The 15,883-nt window shown below is 22.1% G+C and overlaps 1 protein-coding gene and 3 non-coding genes across 4 annotated transcripts; 2 read left to right on the top strand and 2 right to left on the bottom strand.

Moving 5' to 3' along the window:
* Nucleotides 1-4,226: 4,226 nt before the first annotated feature.
* Nucleotides 4,227-4,299, top strand: TRNAF-GAA. The gene has a single exon. It is a non-coding gene; the product is annotated as a tRNA-Phe (tRNA).
* Nucleotides 4,300-4,478: 179 nt separating this feature from the next.
* LOC107299487 (elongation factor Tu, apicoplast-like) lies at nucleotides 4,479-5,714 on the bottom strand. Its single transcript, XM_029286786.1, has one exon. It carries the CDS (start codon nucleotides 5,712-5,714, stop codon nucleotides 4,479-4,481), a length of 1,236 nt encoding a protein of 411 aa, XP_029142619.1.
* A 6,306-nt stretch (nucleotides 5,715-12,020) lies between these two features.
* Nucleotides 12,021-12,092, bottom strand: TRNAP-UGG. Its single transcript has one exon. It is a non-coding gene; the product is annotated as a tRNA-Pro (tRNA).
* A 104-nt stretch (nucleotides 12,093-12,196) lies between these two features.
* TRNAK-UUU lies at nucleotides 12,197-12,268 on the top strand. The gene has a single exon. It is a non-coding gene; the product is annotated as a tRNA-Lys (tRNA).
* Nucleotides 12,269-15,883: the final 3,615 nt, after the last annotated feature.

The following is a 15,883-nucleotide window of genomic DNA, read 5'->3' as shown; positions in this document are numbered from 1 at the left end:
TTAGTAATAGGTGGCGATATGCTGATGAATGATATTTTTTCCCCAAATTTAATAACCATTTATTATTATAATACTTTAATCTCTACCACAAATCTATACACAGCTTTTAAATACACCTCAATTTATATATATAATATAATATTGGAATCTTTAATAAAACAATATCAATATCAGGGTATTGTTTTACCCTCATTTTTATTTGAAATAATAGTTAGACGAATGGTGTGTTACGTTAAAATATTAAATAGTGGGGACACATCATTACTTTCTCAAGATACAGTGCCTGGAACTGTGATTAATTTAATAAATAACAGTTTTAGTTTAAATGGGCTGGTAGGAGCTTTATACACTCCTACAGTTATAGGTATTAGTAAGATTTCATTAAGTCATAGTGGATTATTATCATCTATTAGTTTTCAAGAAACTGTAAAATTATTATCAACATTAGTATTAACTAATCAAATAGATTGGGTACTTGATTTAAAGGCAAAAATAATAATGTCTGATTTAACAGATACTGGTACTGGGTGGTATAAACATTATAATATAATAACTTAAAAATTTTTAAATTAACTGATGCTTTTAAAATATGTATTTTTTAAAAATTTTATTTTAAAAACAATAAAATATAACTATACTACTCTAAATATATTACTATTAATTAAACAATTAACACTTTTATATATAATAACACACACACAGTCTGTGTTTAATAATCAAATATTATTTATTAATCATTTTTCTATATTAAATAGTGATTTAAAATTACTTAAACTTTTTACTAATAGTCCGTACGTAAATAATAAAAAACTAAATAATTTTATCAATAATTGGGGAGTATTAAAAAATCAACTTTTATTATTAAAATGGATTATATATTTAATTCAATTAATAAATAAAAATAAAATTAAATTACCTTTTAATAATATTATAAAATTATTTAAAAAATTTATAATCCTAAAAAATAATTATTGGACTATTATTAATTTAAAATATCCAAATTATATTTTTATTCTACTACCATCTTTAAATAATAAATTATTAAATAATTATTTAAAATTTAATAAACAAATTTTTTTTATAACATTATTACAGTGTCAACTATTAGATAAATTTAAACATTCTACCATTATATCTCCTAATTTTATATGTTTTAAATTAATTTTAGAATTATTTAGTACAGCTTATTTACAAGGAAAATACTGTATAATATCAAAAAAAAATATAATTTAAATTATATTTTTTTTTGATATTATACATAGATATAGATTTATATACATAAGTATATATTTTATAAGTAGTAAATTTTAATTTTAATATTAAATTAAGATATTTTATAGTTTTTTTATTATTTTCTATTTGATTTTTTTTTCTAATTAAAGTACTATAAGTTATAGCTTTTAAAATTTGAAAATTTTTTTTTTTAGTTTTATAAATCATTAAATAAAATATTACTTTTTAAAATAACTAGGAGAGAGAGGGACTCGAACCCACGAGATTTTTAAAAATCTTTCTAATTTCAAGTTAGATGTAATAAACCTACTCTACCATCTCTCCGAACAGCATTTTATTTGTATAAATGTATTAAACAAAATTTTCGCATACCTTTAGATATACTGAACCCATATTTTTGTAAAAGTAAAATAAGATTATAATTTATTACTACATACTTATATAATTTAATAACCCCTATTTTATCCGGAATATTAGATTTTTTTTTTATTTTAGAACATATAAAGTGTTGGTTGGATTGTTTAGTATTTTGTATTTTTAATTTTAGCATATAAAAGTATTAATAAATTTTAATAAATTTGTAAATAAAGAGCCTCGAACTCTTAAATTCAATTTGGAAGATTGATATTTTACCATTAAATTATACTTACTTAAAATTTTATAAATTAGATATTATGTTATAAGAAATATTATTATTATTAGTTAAAGTATAAAATAATAAATGTGGTTGCATGAAATTTGTTTTAAGTAAAATATTTATAGTAGGTTCTATAATTAATTCATCAAATATACGTTTTAATGGTCTTGCCCCGTAAAGTGGGGAGATACTTAATTTAACTAAATATTTTTTTAAATTTTCATGAATTAATAATTTTATTGGCAATTTTTGATTTTTTAATTGTTCATAAAATTGATTAACAAATTTATTTAGAATTAATAATAATACTTTAAATTCTAATGGTTGAAATATTAAAATATCATGTAATCTATTTATTAATTCAGGTCTAAAATATTGATTAATATGTTTCATAATAATTTGATCGTTTATTTTATAATTAATTGAATTTGAACTAAATTCTTTCTTAAATTCAGATATATGTCTTGGACATCCAAGATTACTGGTAAAAATAATTAATGTATTAGTAAAATTAACAATTTTTCCTGTAGAATCTGTTAATCTACCATCATCTAATATCTGTAACATTATATTAAGGATATCTGGATGTGCTTTTTCTATCTCATCAAATAACAGAATACAATGGGGGTGTCTGTCTACTGAATCTGTGAGTAATCCTCTATTTTCGTAACCAACATACCCAGGGGGAGAGCCTATTAGTTTCGAAACAGCGTGTTTTTCCATAAATTCACTCATATCAAAACGAATCATTTTTTGTTCATCTCCAAATAATACTTCTGCAATACTTTTAGCTAATTCCGTTTTTCCAGTACCACTTGGCCCACACAATAACCAGCTGCCGATAGGTTTATTGCCAACTTTAAATCCTGCTAGTGTTTTAACTAAAACATTATTTATTTTATTAATAACAAGTTTTTGGCCAAATATACGTTTTTGTAATAAAAATTTAAAATTTTTTTTAGTTATATTTTGTATATTTATAGATTTAATCATTAAATTAGGTAATGTTGACACAATCTGTTCAAAATATGTTTTTGTTAAATAAATAGATTTTGGATATTTAGTAATAAATTTGGAACAAATTATTTCTAATAATTCAATAGCTTTTAATGGAAAAACTTTATTTGGATATACTATGTTACTAGTTTTGATTACTAAATTGAGAATATCAGATGTTAGTTTAATATTATAAAAATTTTCTAATTGTATTCTAATATTTTGTAAAATTATTAGAATATTAGATATAGATAATTCTTTAATAATGACTATTTCATATAAATTATTTAAAATAACATTAGATTTTAAATATTCATAAAATTTAGTTGTATTTGTTGTTATGATAATCTGTAATTTTTTTTGTTTAACTAATATAAAAATAATATTAAAAATTGGTATAATTAAATCTAAATCATTTATATTTTCTAAATGATTTAAAACTAATATTATATCAAAATTTATTAAAATCCAGTTATGTAATTTTTGTTTATGAATATTTAATGTATCGTAGGACGTACTCGAATAAAATTTAATAATATCAAAGATATAAAAATCTTTAAAATTTTGTTGTGTAGTATTTTGAGTTACATTAAAAGTATTAAATACCTCTTTTACTATTGAAAAACGTCCAATTCCTGTATCACCAACTAAAATAACATTATTTTTTACCCTACGTAATAAAATATCTGATACATTTGTAATTTCATTAAATCTATTAATAATTATTCGTTTTTTAAATTTAATAGAGTAAAATAAATTTTGTATATAATATAAATCAGATTGTATTATAAATTTTTGATACCAATTTAAATTTTTAATACTTGTATATTTAAAAAAATATTTTATATAAATATTATTACTAGCAACTAATTCTGAAAAAAGATCAACTGTATTTAAAATATTATTCCTATATAATAAATTTGAAATTAAAATTAAACTTTCTTTTGAAAATTTAATTAAATAATTTCTAGAATTTACTTTATTATTTTTTTTATAATCTAATAATAAATTATTAATATCAAATATATTTGATATTAAATTTTTGGTCATAAATAATCCTAATAAAATATGTCTAAGTTCTACAACACCCCCCTCCGACAATTTATTAGCTTTATGCAAAATTTTATAAATTTCTTTACTAAAATTTAAATAATTCATTCACATATTTTATATTTCAATTATATAAATTAAAATCACGTTTTAAAAGAATTGAACTTTTAATTAAGATTTTGGAAATCTCTATTTTACCCTTAAATTAAAAACGTCCTGCACCTTGTTTGGAAAAAAAGGAATCGAACCTCTGTTCGTGGAATCAAAATCCACAGCCTTACCCTCTTGGCTATTTTCCAAATATTTTATAGTTAGGATAGCTCAGTAGGCAGAGCATAGGACTGAAAATCCTTGTGTCGCCAGTTCAATTCTGGTTCTTAACAAATTCTTTTGTTTTATTAAATAATATTTTGTTTTTACTCAACATTTTATATGGTAATACATAATTAGCGATTAATACTATATATATTTGAAGCCATAAATTAAAATGTCTAAGATATTTTGAATATTTAAATTTTTTATTAAAATATTTTTTTATAAACTTTTTACTTAACATATTTTATTAACTTTTAACTATTAAAATAATTCCAGCTCCTATAGTCTTACCTCCCTCTCGTATTGCAAATCTCATTCCTTTTTCTAAAGCTATATTATATAATAATTTAATTTCAAGACAAAGTTTATCTCCAGGTAAAATTATAGTAGAATTATTTTGTGCTGTGCTTGAAACTATTTTAATAACTGTTCCAGTAATATCAACAGTTCTTATAAAAAATTGGGGTTTATACCCAATAGAGAATGGTTTTTTTCTACCCCCCTCCTCGGCTTTTAAAATATATACCTCAGCTTCAAAAGTATTATATACTTTTATCGAATTTGGTTTAGCTAATACCATACCCCGTCTTACCTCTGATTTTTGCACACCTCGTAATAGAGCTCCTATATTGTCTCCTGGTATGCATTTAAATAAAGTTTTTTGAAACATTTCTAAACTTATAACACTGACTAATTTATTAGAATAATATCCAATAAGTTCTACTGTATCATTAATTTCAATAATCCCCCTTTCTACTCGACCAGTCACTACAGTACCTCGTCCTATTATAGAAAAAATACTTTCTATACTTATTAATAAAGGTAGAGTTTCACTACGAACAGGTACAGGTATGTAACTATCTATAATATTTATTAGAGTTAAAATTTTAGAAACCCAAATATTTTTTTCATCTAAAATATCTGACATATTTTGTAATGCTTCTAAAGCTTTGTAAGCAGACCCAGAAACACACGGTGTGTCTGGGTCATCAAATCCGTACTCTTCCAGTAGTGCTTTAATTTCTAATTCAACTAAATCTAAAATGTCCTTGTCGGGCACTAAATCTTCCTTATTAATAAAAATTATTAACTTTTGAATACCTATTTGTTTTGCTAATAAAATATGTTCCCTAGTTTGGGGCATGGGACCCTCGGAGGCAGAGACTACTAAAATAGCACCATCCATTTGTGTAGCTCCAATTATCATATTTTTAACATAATCAGCGTGTCCGGGACAGTCTATGTGGGCGTAATGCCTTTTAGTTGTTTCGTACTCAACATGAGTTGTTTTAATAGTTATACCACGAATCTGTTCTTCTTTGGAAGAATCAATTTCTTTATATGATTTAGCTTTTGTCTTTTTATTTAATAAAGCTAAAACTTTAGTAATAACTGAAGTTAAACTAGTTTTCCCATGATCTACATGACCTATTGTCCCTAAATTAATATGTGGCTTAGTTCTCATAAAAGGTAATTTAATCATAAAATTTAAAATAGTTTTATATATAAATTATATTTTTTACTTTTGACTAATTATAAAAATTATATATTTAAAATTTTATTTATAAATAAAATTTTTTGTTTATATAAAATATGATCTTTTTTATATAATTGAATAAAAATTATTGCTAAACGATAGGAAATAGTTTGATTTTTAGATAAATGTTTTGCATATTTAATAATTGTAAATAAAGCTTTAATCATAATTTGTCGTAAAAGTTTTCCAGTAAATATAGCTTTTTTATTATTAGTCATTTGAAAAAATACTGGAATTAATAGATTAAATATAGCTGTTTCAATTAAATAAATAGGCGATATAAAGGGATTAATTTGTTTTATAATTTGATACATTATATAAATAATTTTTTCAGATCTACTTAAATCTTTGCCTAAACAAAGCCTTTGTTGTAGTTCAAAAATAAGTTTATTTTTTAACTCCATACTTTGATCTACTACTCTGTCTGTCGGTTACACCAATAGTCTCCAATGCTCCTCGAATAATTTTATAATTTACCCCAGGTAAATCTTGCGTTCTCCCCCCCCTTATTAGTACAAAATTATATTCTTGTAAACAATGTTTTTCTCCTGGAATATAGGCTGTTATAATTTTATTTGTAGATAGTTTTATTTTAACTACTTTTCGGGAGGCAGAATTAGGTTTTTTTGGAGTCATTATGTAGATTTTTTGACAAATACCTTTTTTTTGAGGATTTTTTAATAAAGCTTTATTATTTAATTTAATTTGTTTATTTTTTCTACAATGTTTTAATAATTGATTATATGTGGGCATAAAGTAAGGATATGAAATTGAAAATTTTTATAATTTAAATTATATTTTAAATATTTATTAGAATATAATATTTTATAATTTTTATAGCATAATTTTTTTTTATTTTTACTGGTAAATTTATAAAAATTATTTTGCACTCGTTGGGGTGAATAATCTATATTAAAAGTTTTGTAATAATATAAACGTATATTTGAAGAATATAATAAATTAAGTTTAGTACGAATTCTGTTAAGTTTTATTTGTGGGTTTAATATAATTAATTTTTTATTTGGTATATTAATAAGTTTTTTATTCATCTAACTTTATTTTTTTACGTGAATATTTACATCCATTGTACGGTATAATAGTTTGTTCAGAAATAGAAACAAGTACTATGTGTTCTTTTTGTAATAAATGTAAAATTAAATATCTAAAAAAACTCTCGCCCTTAAATATAATATTAAGAGGTTGATTGATTAGAATTTTTTTTAACATAAAAATACAAGAAAATGGTGTATTTTTATGTTTATTTTTAAAATTCCAAACTCCAGAACTAGTAGTTTTTAATGTATATGCGTGATATTTTTTTTTAATTAAAATTTTTTTAACCAATGTCATAATTATATTATTTCGTAAAAAAGTAATATATAAGAAAAATTGCCCAATCATTTTTGTTTTTGTTTATGTTTTTTAAATTTTTTACAATAAATATAAAAATATTTTTTTCGTTTTATAATTTTACACCATGCACATCGTTTTTTAAGACTAATTTTGTATTTCATTTTATCTAATTAAGAAACATTAACACTGCCTAATTTATTAATAATATACAATAAATTAGAAATATTAGAAGAGACTCCTATAATTTTAGATTTAATCAAAAATCCTATTAAATTAAAAATATTATATAAATTAATCTTGTTAGTGTTTATAAAATTATATTTATGTATAATTAATTTAGTTTTTTTAAATTTAATATTTAAATATATTAAATTAAGTATTTTTGCAGGAAAATATGTAATATTCGTAAAAGCATTTCTATATGAATTTTTAACAGCTCTGTCTAAATTTCTATGCTTAGACACCCCGACGCCTACCCAATTAGACTTATTTCCTATTACAGATATAATATAAAATCTTCTTACAATTATATTTTTAGTAGTTTTAGCTATAAGTTTAATATTTAAAATTTTACTTTCAATTTTAAAATTAAACTTATTATTTTTATCTGTAATTATAAAATTTTTTAATAAAAAATTTCTATTATAATTATAATAACAAGTTAATATTAAATAATTAAATAATAAAATAAATTTATAATTTAAATAAATTAATAAAGAAAAATTATTAAAATTTTTATAATATAATAATAAAAATATTTTAATAAAATCAGCTAGAAAAAGTGTGTTAAGATAAAACATATAAATTTTAAAAATAAATAATTTACTTTTTATATAATTTAGGGCTAAAACTGTCTCCCAATAACTTAAGACCCTTTCCTCTGTAGGGGTCATTTTTATGTAATGTTTTTAATTTAGATACAATTGTTGTTAATAAAATTTTATTATACGATAATAATTCTATTAAATTATTTTCTTTATTAATATTATATGAAATACTAGCAGGAAGTTGTATATATAATATATGTGAGTATCCAATAGAAAGTGATAAAGTTTGATTGTCTATATTTTTATTTATTTTATATCCAACTCCAACTAGTTTTATAGAATTTTTTATATAATTAAAATTTTTAATAAACTGAATAAATGACTTCGATTTAATTAATTTTTGTATATAATTATAACTAATTAAATAATGATTATTTTTAATTATGATATTATAAATATTTATAAATAAATAATACTTATTTAATTTAATATATCTTTGTTGGGTCGAGTAATCTAATATCCACATGTAGGGAAAATGCATTAACATAGTGTGTTGTTTTATTTCCTTTATATAAAACATTTTTTAGTATATATAAAACATTAAAATTCCACCTATTTTAAAAAATTTTATTTGTTCTAGCGTAAGTATTCCTATTGAAGTATTAAAGATAAATAAACCAGAAAATTTACTTAATTTTAAAATATCTGTAAATGATTTTGTTGAAAATTTTAAATTATTATTAAATAAAATCATTTTAAATTTTTTTATACTATTTGTTATATAAATAAATTCAATTATAATATAATATTTAAATAAATTATAAATATTTACATACATAAAGTTTTTAATATATCCTTTAATTTTTAATAATAATAAAATAGTATAATAATTCTTGTGATAAGTAATAATAAGAAATTTTTTATTAGTCGATAAGGCATTATTGATAAAAACTTTTAAATTAGGTAAATATATCATTTTATAAATTAAACGAATTAAATTTTCCTAATTTATAATATAATTTTTTATAATAAAACGACTCTAATACTCTAGTCCCTATGGGGGTATTTTTTTTATTTAATAAAAGTGCAGAATTGTGTTTAAATTTAATATAACTCCCGTCTTTTAAATTTATAAAATTTGTAGATGTAACTATAATTGCTCTAACTATAGATGTGAGTTTTATTAATGAATTTTGTTTAATTTTTTTAACTACACCTATTATAATATTTCCTACAACTATTTTTTTAATATTTTTACTCAAACTTCCTATACATAATATTTGTTTTACACCACTGTTATCTATAACCTTAATTAAAGTATTAATTAATATCATATTTATTTTATAATTTTTAAAATTTTATTATCTCTTATTCTATATAATATTACTAAAACAATATCATTATATACCATTTCTTCCCTAGGGTCGGATATAAAATATCTAGTTTTATAGGTTTTTATAATATTATATTTGTTACACAAATATATATGTTTATAGACTATTATTTTATTTTTTTTGATAAATTTTTTTTTATTTATGCCAGTTATTATTTTCATTTTAATTTTTTATATACATAATTTTAAATTTAAATGGAACTTTATAAGTAATACACTTTACTAAATGTACAATATAAAAAATATTTGATATAATTAAAAATTCTAAAATAACAACTAAAGACTTTAAGTCAATAGGACACATAGGTTTTGGAATTTTTTTAAACCAAACTTTTTTATATAATTTAGTATTTTTTTTAATAATAAATTGTATGACTACTAAAGAATTAAAAGTAAATAATCCTCCTGTTTTAGTCAAAATAAAACAATTACCTTTATTTTTATTATAATTTATTATGTTCATTATTTTTTTTCCCCTATCCAAATTTTTACTCCCAGAGACCCATACTTAGTTAATAAATAAAAAGTTTCATAAAATACACAAATATCAATTTTTTGTAAGGGCAGAGAGGGGCCAAATTGAAAAATATCGGAATTAGCTAATCTTGTACTATTTAATCTTCCAGAAATAATTATTTTAAATCCAATACAAGCAGTCTGTTTAGTTAAATATTCAGTTAATATAATTGTAGAAAGTTTATTATATAAATTTTGAATTGAATTATATTTTAATAAATGAAATTTAATAAATAATTTAAAAAATTGTGTAGATAAAATTGAGGTATTTAATTTATATAAAATAGCAAATAAATTTAATTGATTTATATTACATATAGTCATAAATTTATTAATCCATTTATAATCAATTTTTTTAATATAAATTTTTCCATATAAATAATATATATTATTAAAATAAATATTTTTAAAGTTTAATAAAATAGGACTAATTAATTTATTTATTTTATAATATTTTAATAACATATTTATATTTTTTTTATTATTATTATTCAATACCCAAATATTTTTATAAATATTAAATTTAGTAATTCTAAATAATAACGATGATACTTTTTTACCCATAAAAATCTAAATAATATTAATAAATTTAATTAAAGAATTAGAAGATTTAGTTCTTACCCCATAATGAAACTTGCCCCAAGGGGTTTTACTTGAACGTAAGCCAACAGATGTGCGCCCACACCCACCTCCGTGAGGATGATCGGATGCATTCATGGCCACACCACGGACAGTGGGACGTAAATTTTTAAATTGCCTATCTCCAGCTTTTTTAACTTTTTTGTATTTATATAAAATAGAATTTTGTCCAACCACTGCCTGGCATCTATTAGAAAATAATTTAAACTGACCAGAGGGTAGTTTTATACAAGTATAATTAGGCGTGTGGTAAATAATTTTGGCTTTAGTCCCCAAAGATCTCGATATTGAAATTTTCCCAAAAGGTATGTTTGTTATACTGTGAATATTTAAACCAGCAAATAATTTACCTAAAAACCTATAAGACCCCAACTTAACTGGAAACTGTGGTGTAAATGATATTAAATCTCCAATTTTCAAATAATTTGTACTTAAAAGCAATTTTTTCATTCCCTTTAAATTTCCATTTAAAATTAATACTAACATTATTATAGTTGTTCTTGAAAAATCTAAATAAAATTTTAATATTAAAGCTAAAGTTGTCATGTTACAATCAAAATATTTAAAATTTACATTTGTATATAAATACTTAATACCCCCACCTCGGTGTCTCACTGTGATTTTACCTTTATTTCTTCCACTATTACTGTTTATTTTATTTATGAAAATTTTTGGAATATATTTATAATTGTTAACAAGTATCATAATAAATATTTTAATATTATAGTTTTATAATATTTAGTATATGTTTTTATATTTATTGAATGTGGGTAAATATTATATAAGTATTTTAATATATATATATAATAATATTTTGATATTTTAACAGGACTTTTAATTTTGACTAATAAATAATTTTTATTAACTTTTATGTGTAAAATATTAAAAATATAATTAGTAATAAAATATTCTTTAATCATAGAATTATTAAAGTAAATAAATAATATATTTAGAATTTAAAAAATTTAGTAAATTTATATTAGAAAACCAAAGTTTTTTAATATAAATTTGTGTATATAGAATATGTTTTGTAAGTATTAAAAAAATTACCTTTTCAACAATACTTATACCTAGATGATGTATAAAATTTTTTATATAATTGTTTTTATCATCATATGCCAAGGGTTTATTAATAAAAACCCACCCAATGTAACGACGTTTAATTATTAAAAAACTTTTATAAACACAAACCCATTCTTTCGTATTTACTTTTAAACTACTTAAATACGGTTTAGGTCCAAATATAGTCCCACCACCCCTAGTTATTGAAGATTTTAAAGAACCGACTCTAGCCTTTCCTAGTCCCTTCTGCTCTCTTTTCTTTTTATTAGATTTATTTAATAGACATATTTGATTACTCGAATTAGTTTTAATAATTTTATAAAAATTAAGTCTGTAAGTCAACATCCTAGATAAAAAATTATTAACTTTTATTGTAATTAAAGGAAGATTATGAACATGAAGGATAATTTTATAATTATTACATGATGATACAAAAAACGGATACATATCAAAAATATGAATCGGAAATTGTAGTATAAAAAACATATTTAAAATTATCTCATTAATTTAAATAAATTAATATCGGAAATACAAGAATTGAACATGTGACCTACTGTTCCCAAAACAGCCGCGCTACCCCTGCGCTAATTTCCGTCATATCTATGCAAGATACTTTTAAGGAAAATTGAATTCCCACTATCTTCTTGAAAAGAAGATGTCCTACCCTATTTAGACGATAAAAGTTACTAATAAAAACAGAGTTACTAGCTCAATGGAAGAGTTCTCGGCTTTTAACCGATAGGTTCTGGGTTCAATTCTCAGGTAACTCATAAAACATATAAAATAGAAAGAAAGGGATTCGAACCCTTGATCCACGGTTTAATTTTGTGAATTAAGAATTAGCATTTCTTTACTTTAACCCACTCAGTCATCTTTCTTCAATATATATATATATGAATTGAATCGGATTTGAACCGATGAAAGAATATAATCTAATGCATTTACAGTGCATTCTTTTTAGCCAACTCAAGCATCAATTCTTAATATATAATTATACACCTAAAAGGAATTAAACCTTTATTTATGGATTATGAGCCCACTACTTTGGTCATTAAGTTACAGGTGTCGAGAAGAATTATATATGGGGATGGAGGGATTCGAACCCTCAGTAAAATAAATTAACAAATTTTCATGTCTTAGGATTTATTCTTAACAATAAATAATTTTTCTGTTTAACTACAAAAATCTCTAAAAGTACTGGGCACTTTATTGGATTATATAATGTTCCACAAATTAGCTATTACAAATATGCTCTTATTGATATAAGTCTGTTGTGTTTACCATTTCACCACATCTCCTTTTATCGCCGCAGGCATTACTCAGATTTAAACTGAAATTTAAGAATTTGCAATTCTTTGTTTTAATCTATTTAAACTATACTACCCAGACGGGTAAAGGGACTTGAACCCTTACTTAATGATTCCACAGATCATTTCCTAACCTTTAGGATTACCAGTCATTTAAATACATAAAAAATATTTTTGTTAATATTTATAATATTAGTGTGTGTAATAATATAAAATTTACTAAAATATAATAAATAATTTTTAAATAAATACAAATTAGTATATAAATTTTTGTTATACAATACTGGAATTATTTGAATACAATCTCCTATTTTTAATATAAAATTGGGGTTTTTGCATAAAACCCCATTTATTAAAATTTTATTATATTTAATTAAATATCTTGATTGTTTTAATGTTTTAGTTAAACCCATTTTGATTAATTTTATATCTAATTTAAATGTAAAATATTTTAATATTAAAAATGTTTTATATAAACTATTAGAAAATTTTTGTGAAATTTTTTGTAATTGTTTTTTATTTATATTAAAACTATATAATAATTTAAAATAGTCCCCCCCATTGGGAAAAAAAATATTATACATCATATTAGAATATTTATTATATTTAGATAAATACTCGTATCTATAAGGTTTATTTAAAATATTTTTAAATTTCATTTAAAATAAATTTTTATAATTATTATAATAAAAGTTAATCAAGAGATTCGAACTCTTATCCAACTGATTACAAATCAGTAACTCTTCCAGTTGAGCTAAATTAACTATTAATTTTAATTAATTCGAATTATTAATAATTTTTAACTTAATATATTACTATACTTATATTAAAACTTTATTAATTAATTAATCTTATTAATTTCTTAATCTAAAAGACTAGAAGTATTATAAATGAAATTTCTTACTTATATGCCCTCAGCAATTAATTTCATAAACTTAGCTACTCAACACATATTATATTAAATAATTGATACACCAGAAGTTTAATTTTTTCGCTCCTTTCGTACTAAAAAAAATTTTTTTCATAATTCTATAAACCCACACTGGATATGGACCGAACTGTCTTGCGACGTTCTGAACCCAGCTCACGTACCACTTTAATAGGCGAACAGACTAACCCTTAAAACACACTACTGCTTTAGGATGTGATGAGCCGACATCGAGGTGCCAAACCTTTTCGTCGATAAGGGCTCTCGGAAAAGATAAGCCTGTTATCCCTAGAGTAACTTTTAGCTGTTAAGTGATTTTATTATCACATAAAAAATCAGATCACTAAAACCGACTTTCATCCTTGTTTGATATATTAAATCTAACAATCAAGTTTTACTATTTTTATTCCAAACCTTTGTACACCTCCGTTACTTTTTAAGAGGTTACCGCCCCAGTCAAACTGTCTTTTTTAAACTTTTCAAATTTTTGTTAAAAAATTTGTTAAAATATTCTAATTAATAGAGTGGTTTTTCATTAATAATTTAATTTCCCACATATCTATACAATTAATTATAAAATTTAATTTAAAATTACAGTAAAGCTTCGTAGGGTCTTTCTGTCCGAGTGTGGGGAATTCGCATCTTCACGAATATTGTTATTTCATCAAGTTTTTTTTTAAGACAGTATTCAAATCGTTACATCTTTCGTGCAGGTCGGAACTTACCCGACAAGGAATTTCGCTACCTTAGGACCGTTATAGTTACAGCCGCCGTTTACTGAAGATTAAAAAGTAAATATTTTACCTTTTTTATCATACAGCACTGGGCAGATGTCAGCTCCCTTACATCATTATTATATTTAGCGGGAACCTGTGTTTTTGATAAACAGTCGTTTGAATCACTTTCTGATATCCTTAATAGTAGGACATTCTTTCTCCCTAAGTTACAGAATAAATTTGCTTAGTTCCTTAAAAAAAAATAACTTACCTTTTAGTATAAAGGCTACCTAGTCACTTGTGTCAGTTTAAGTACGGGCTTATTTATTTTAAATTTACTTATAAAACTTTTAAATAAAAATTATAGTAAAATAAATAAGGTTTAAGAATATTAACTTAAAATCCATCAGTTACATTTCTTTAATCTCACTTTAGGCCCCGACTAACCCTATTTTGTTTTTCATAGAATAGGAACCCTTAAAAATTTTCAAGGTATTAATTTGTTATTAATATATTAAATTACTTAAACTTACATTATCACTTTTGTGTAGTTGATTATTTTTTACAAAATAATTTTATTCTAATACAAAACGCTCTTTTACTAACTATATTTAAAGATAGTTCCACAACTTCGGCAATTTATTTATCTCCTAATAATTATCGGCGCTAATATACTTAAATAATGAGCTATTACGCACTCTTTAAAAGATAGCTGCCTCTAAGCTTACTTTTTATTTGTCTATGTATAAAAACTTCCTTTCAACTAAATAAATATTTAAGAACCTTATTTAATGGTCTGGGTTGTTTCCCTCTCGACTTTAAAGCTTATCCCTTAAAGTCTCACTTATTTAGTACTAAATTTATAATGGTATTTAAAAACTAAATTAAAATTTATGAACTTTACCTCCAATATAATAATTTAAATAGCTGTACCTAAATACATTTCAAAGAGAACCAGCTAGCTCCGAATTCGATAGGCATTTCACCTCTAACTACATTTCATTTGATAATTTTGCAAAATTAACCAATACAGACTACTATAAAATATAAATAAATTATAGTATCTTAAACATAGTTATATCATTCCGGTATCGGGTATATATAAATAGACTTAATTAATATGTGTGCATTTAATAAAGCTTGCGTTAACTTTGACTTCAAAATTTATTTTTTTTAATCTATATTCGCCTATTTATATAACTCGTAAGTCCATTCTTCAACAAGTAATCAATAAAGTTCTACAATAAACTCATTTGATTATTAGATATTAAAATTTCAAATTCTTTTCACTTCCCTCCCGGGGTTCTTTTCATTATTCCCTCACGGTACTTATACACTATCGAAACTTAGGAGTATTTAAGTTATAAAAGGAGATTCTTTTATTATTTAATTCATTCAATTAATCTTATGAACTACTATATAACCTAAAATATT

Source organism: Protobothrops mucrosquamatus, unplaced genomic scaffold, assembly GCF_001527695.2.
Source record: "Protobothrops mucrosquamatus isolate PMUCROS unplaced genomic scaffold, P.Mucros_1.0 scaffold5012, whole genome shotgun sequence".
NCBI lineage: Eukaryota > Metazoa > Chordata > Lepidosauria > Squamata > Viperidae > Protobothrops > Protobothrops mucrosquamatus.
The sequence above is the reverse complement of the archived record's forward strand: the minus strand, read 5'-3'. Positions and strand labels throughout refer to the sequence as shown.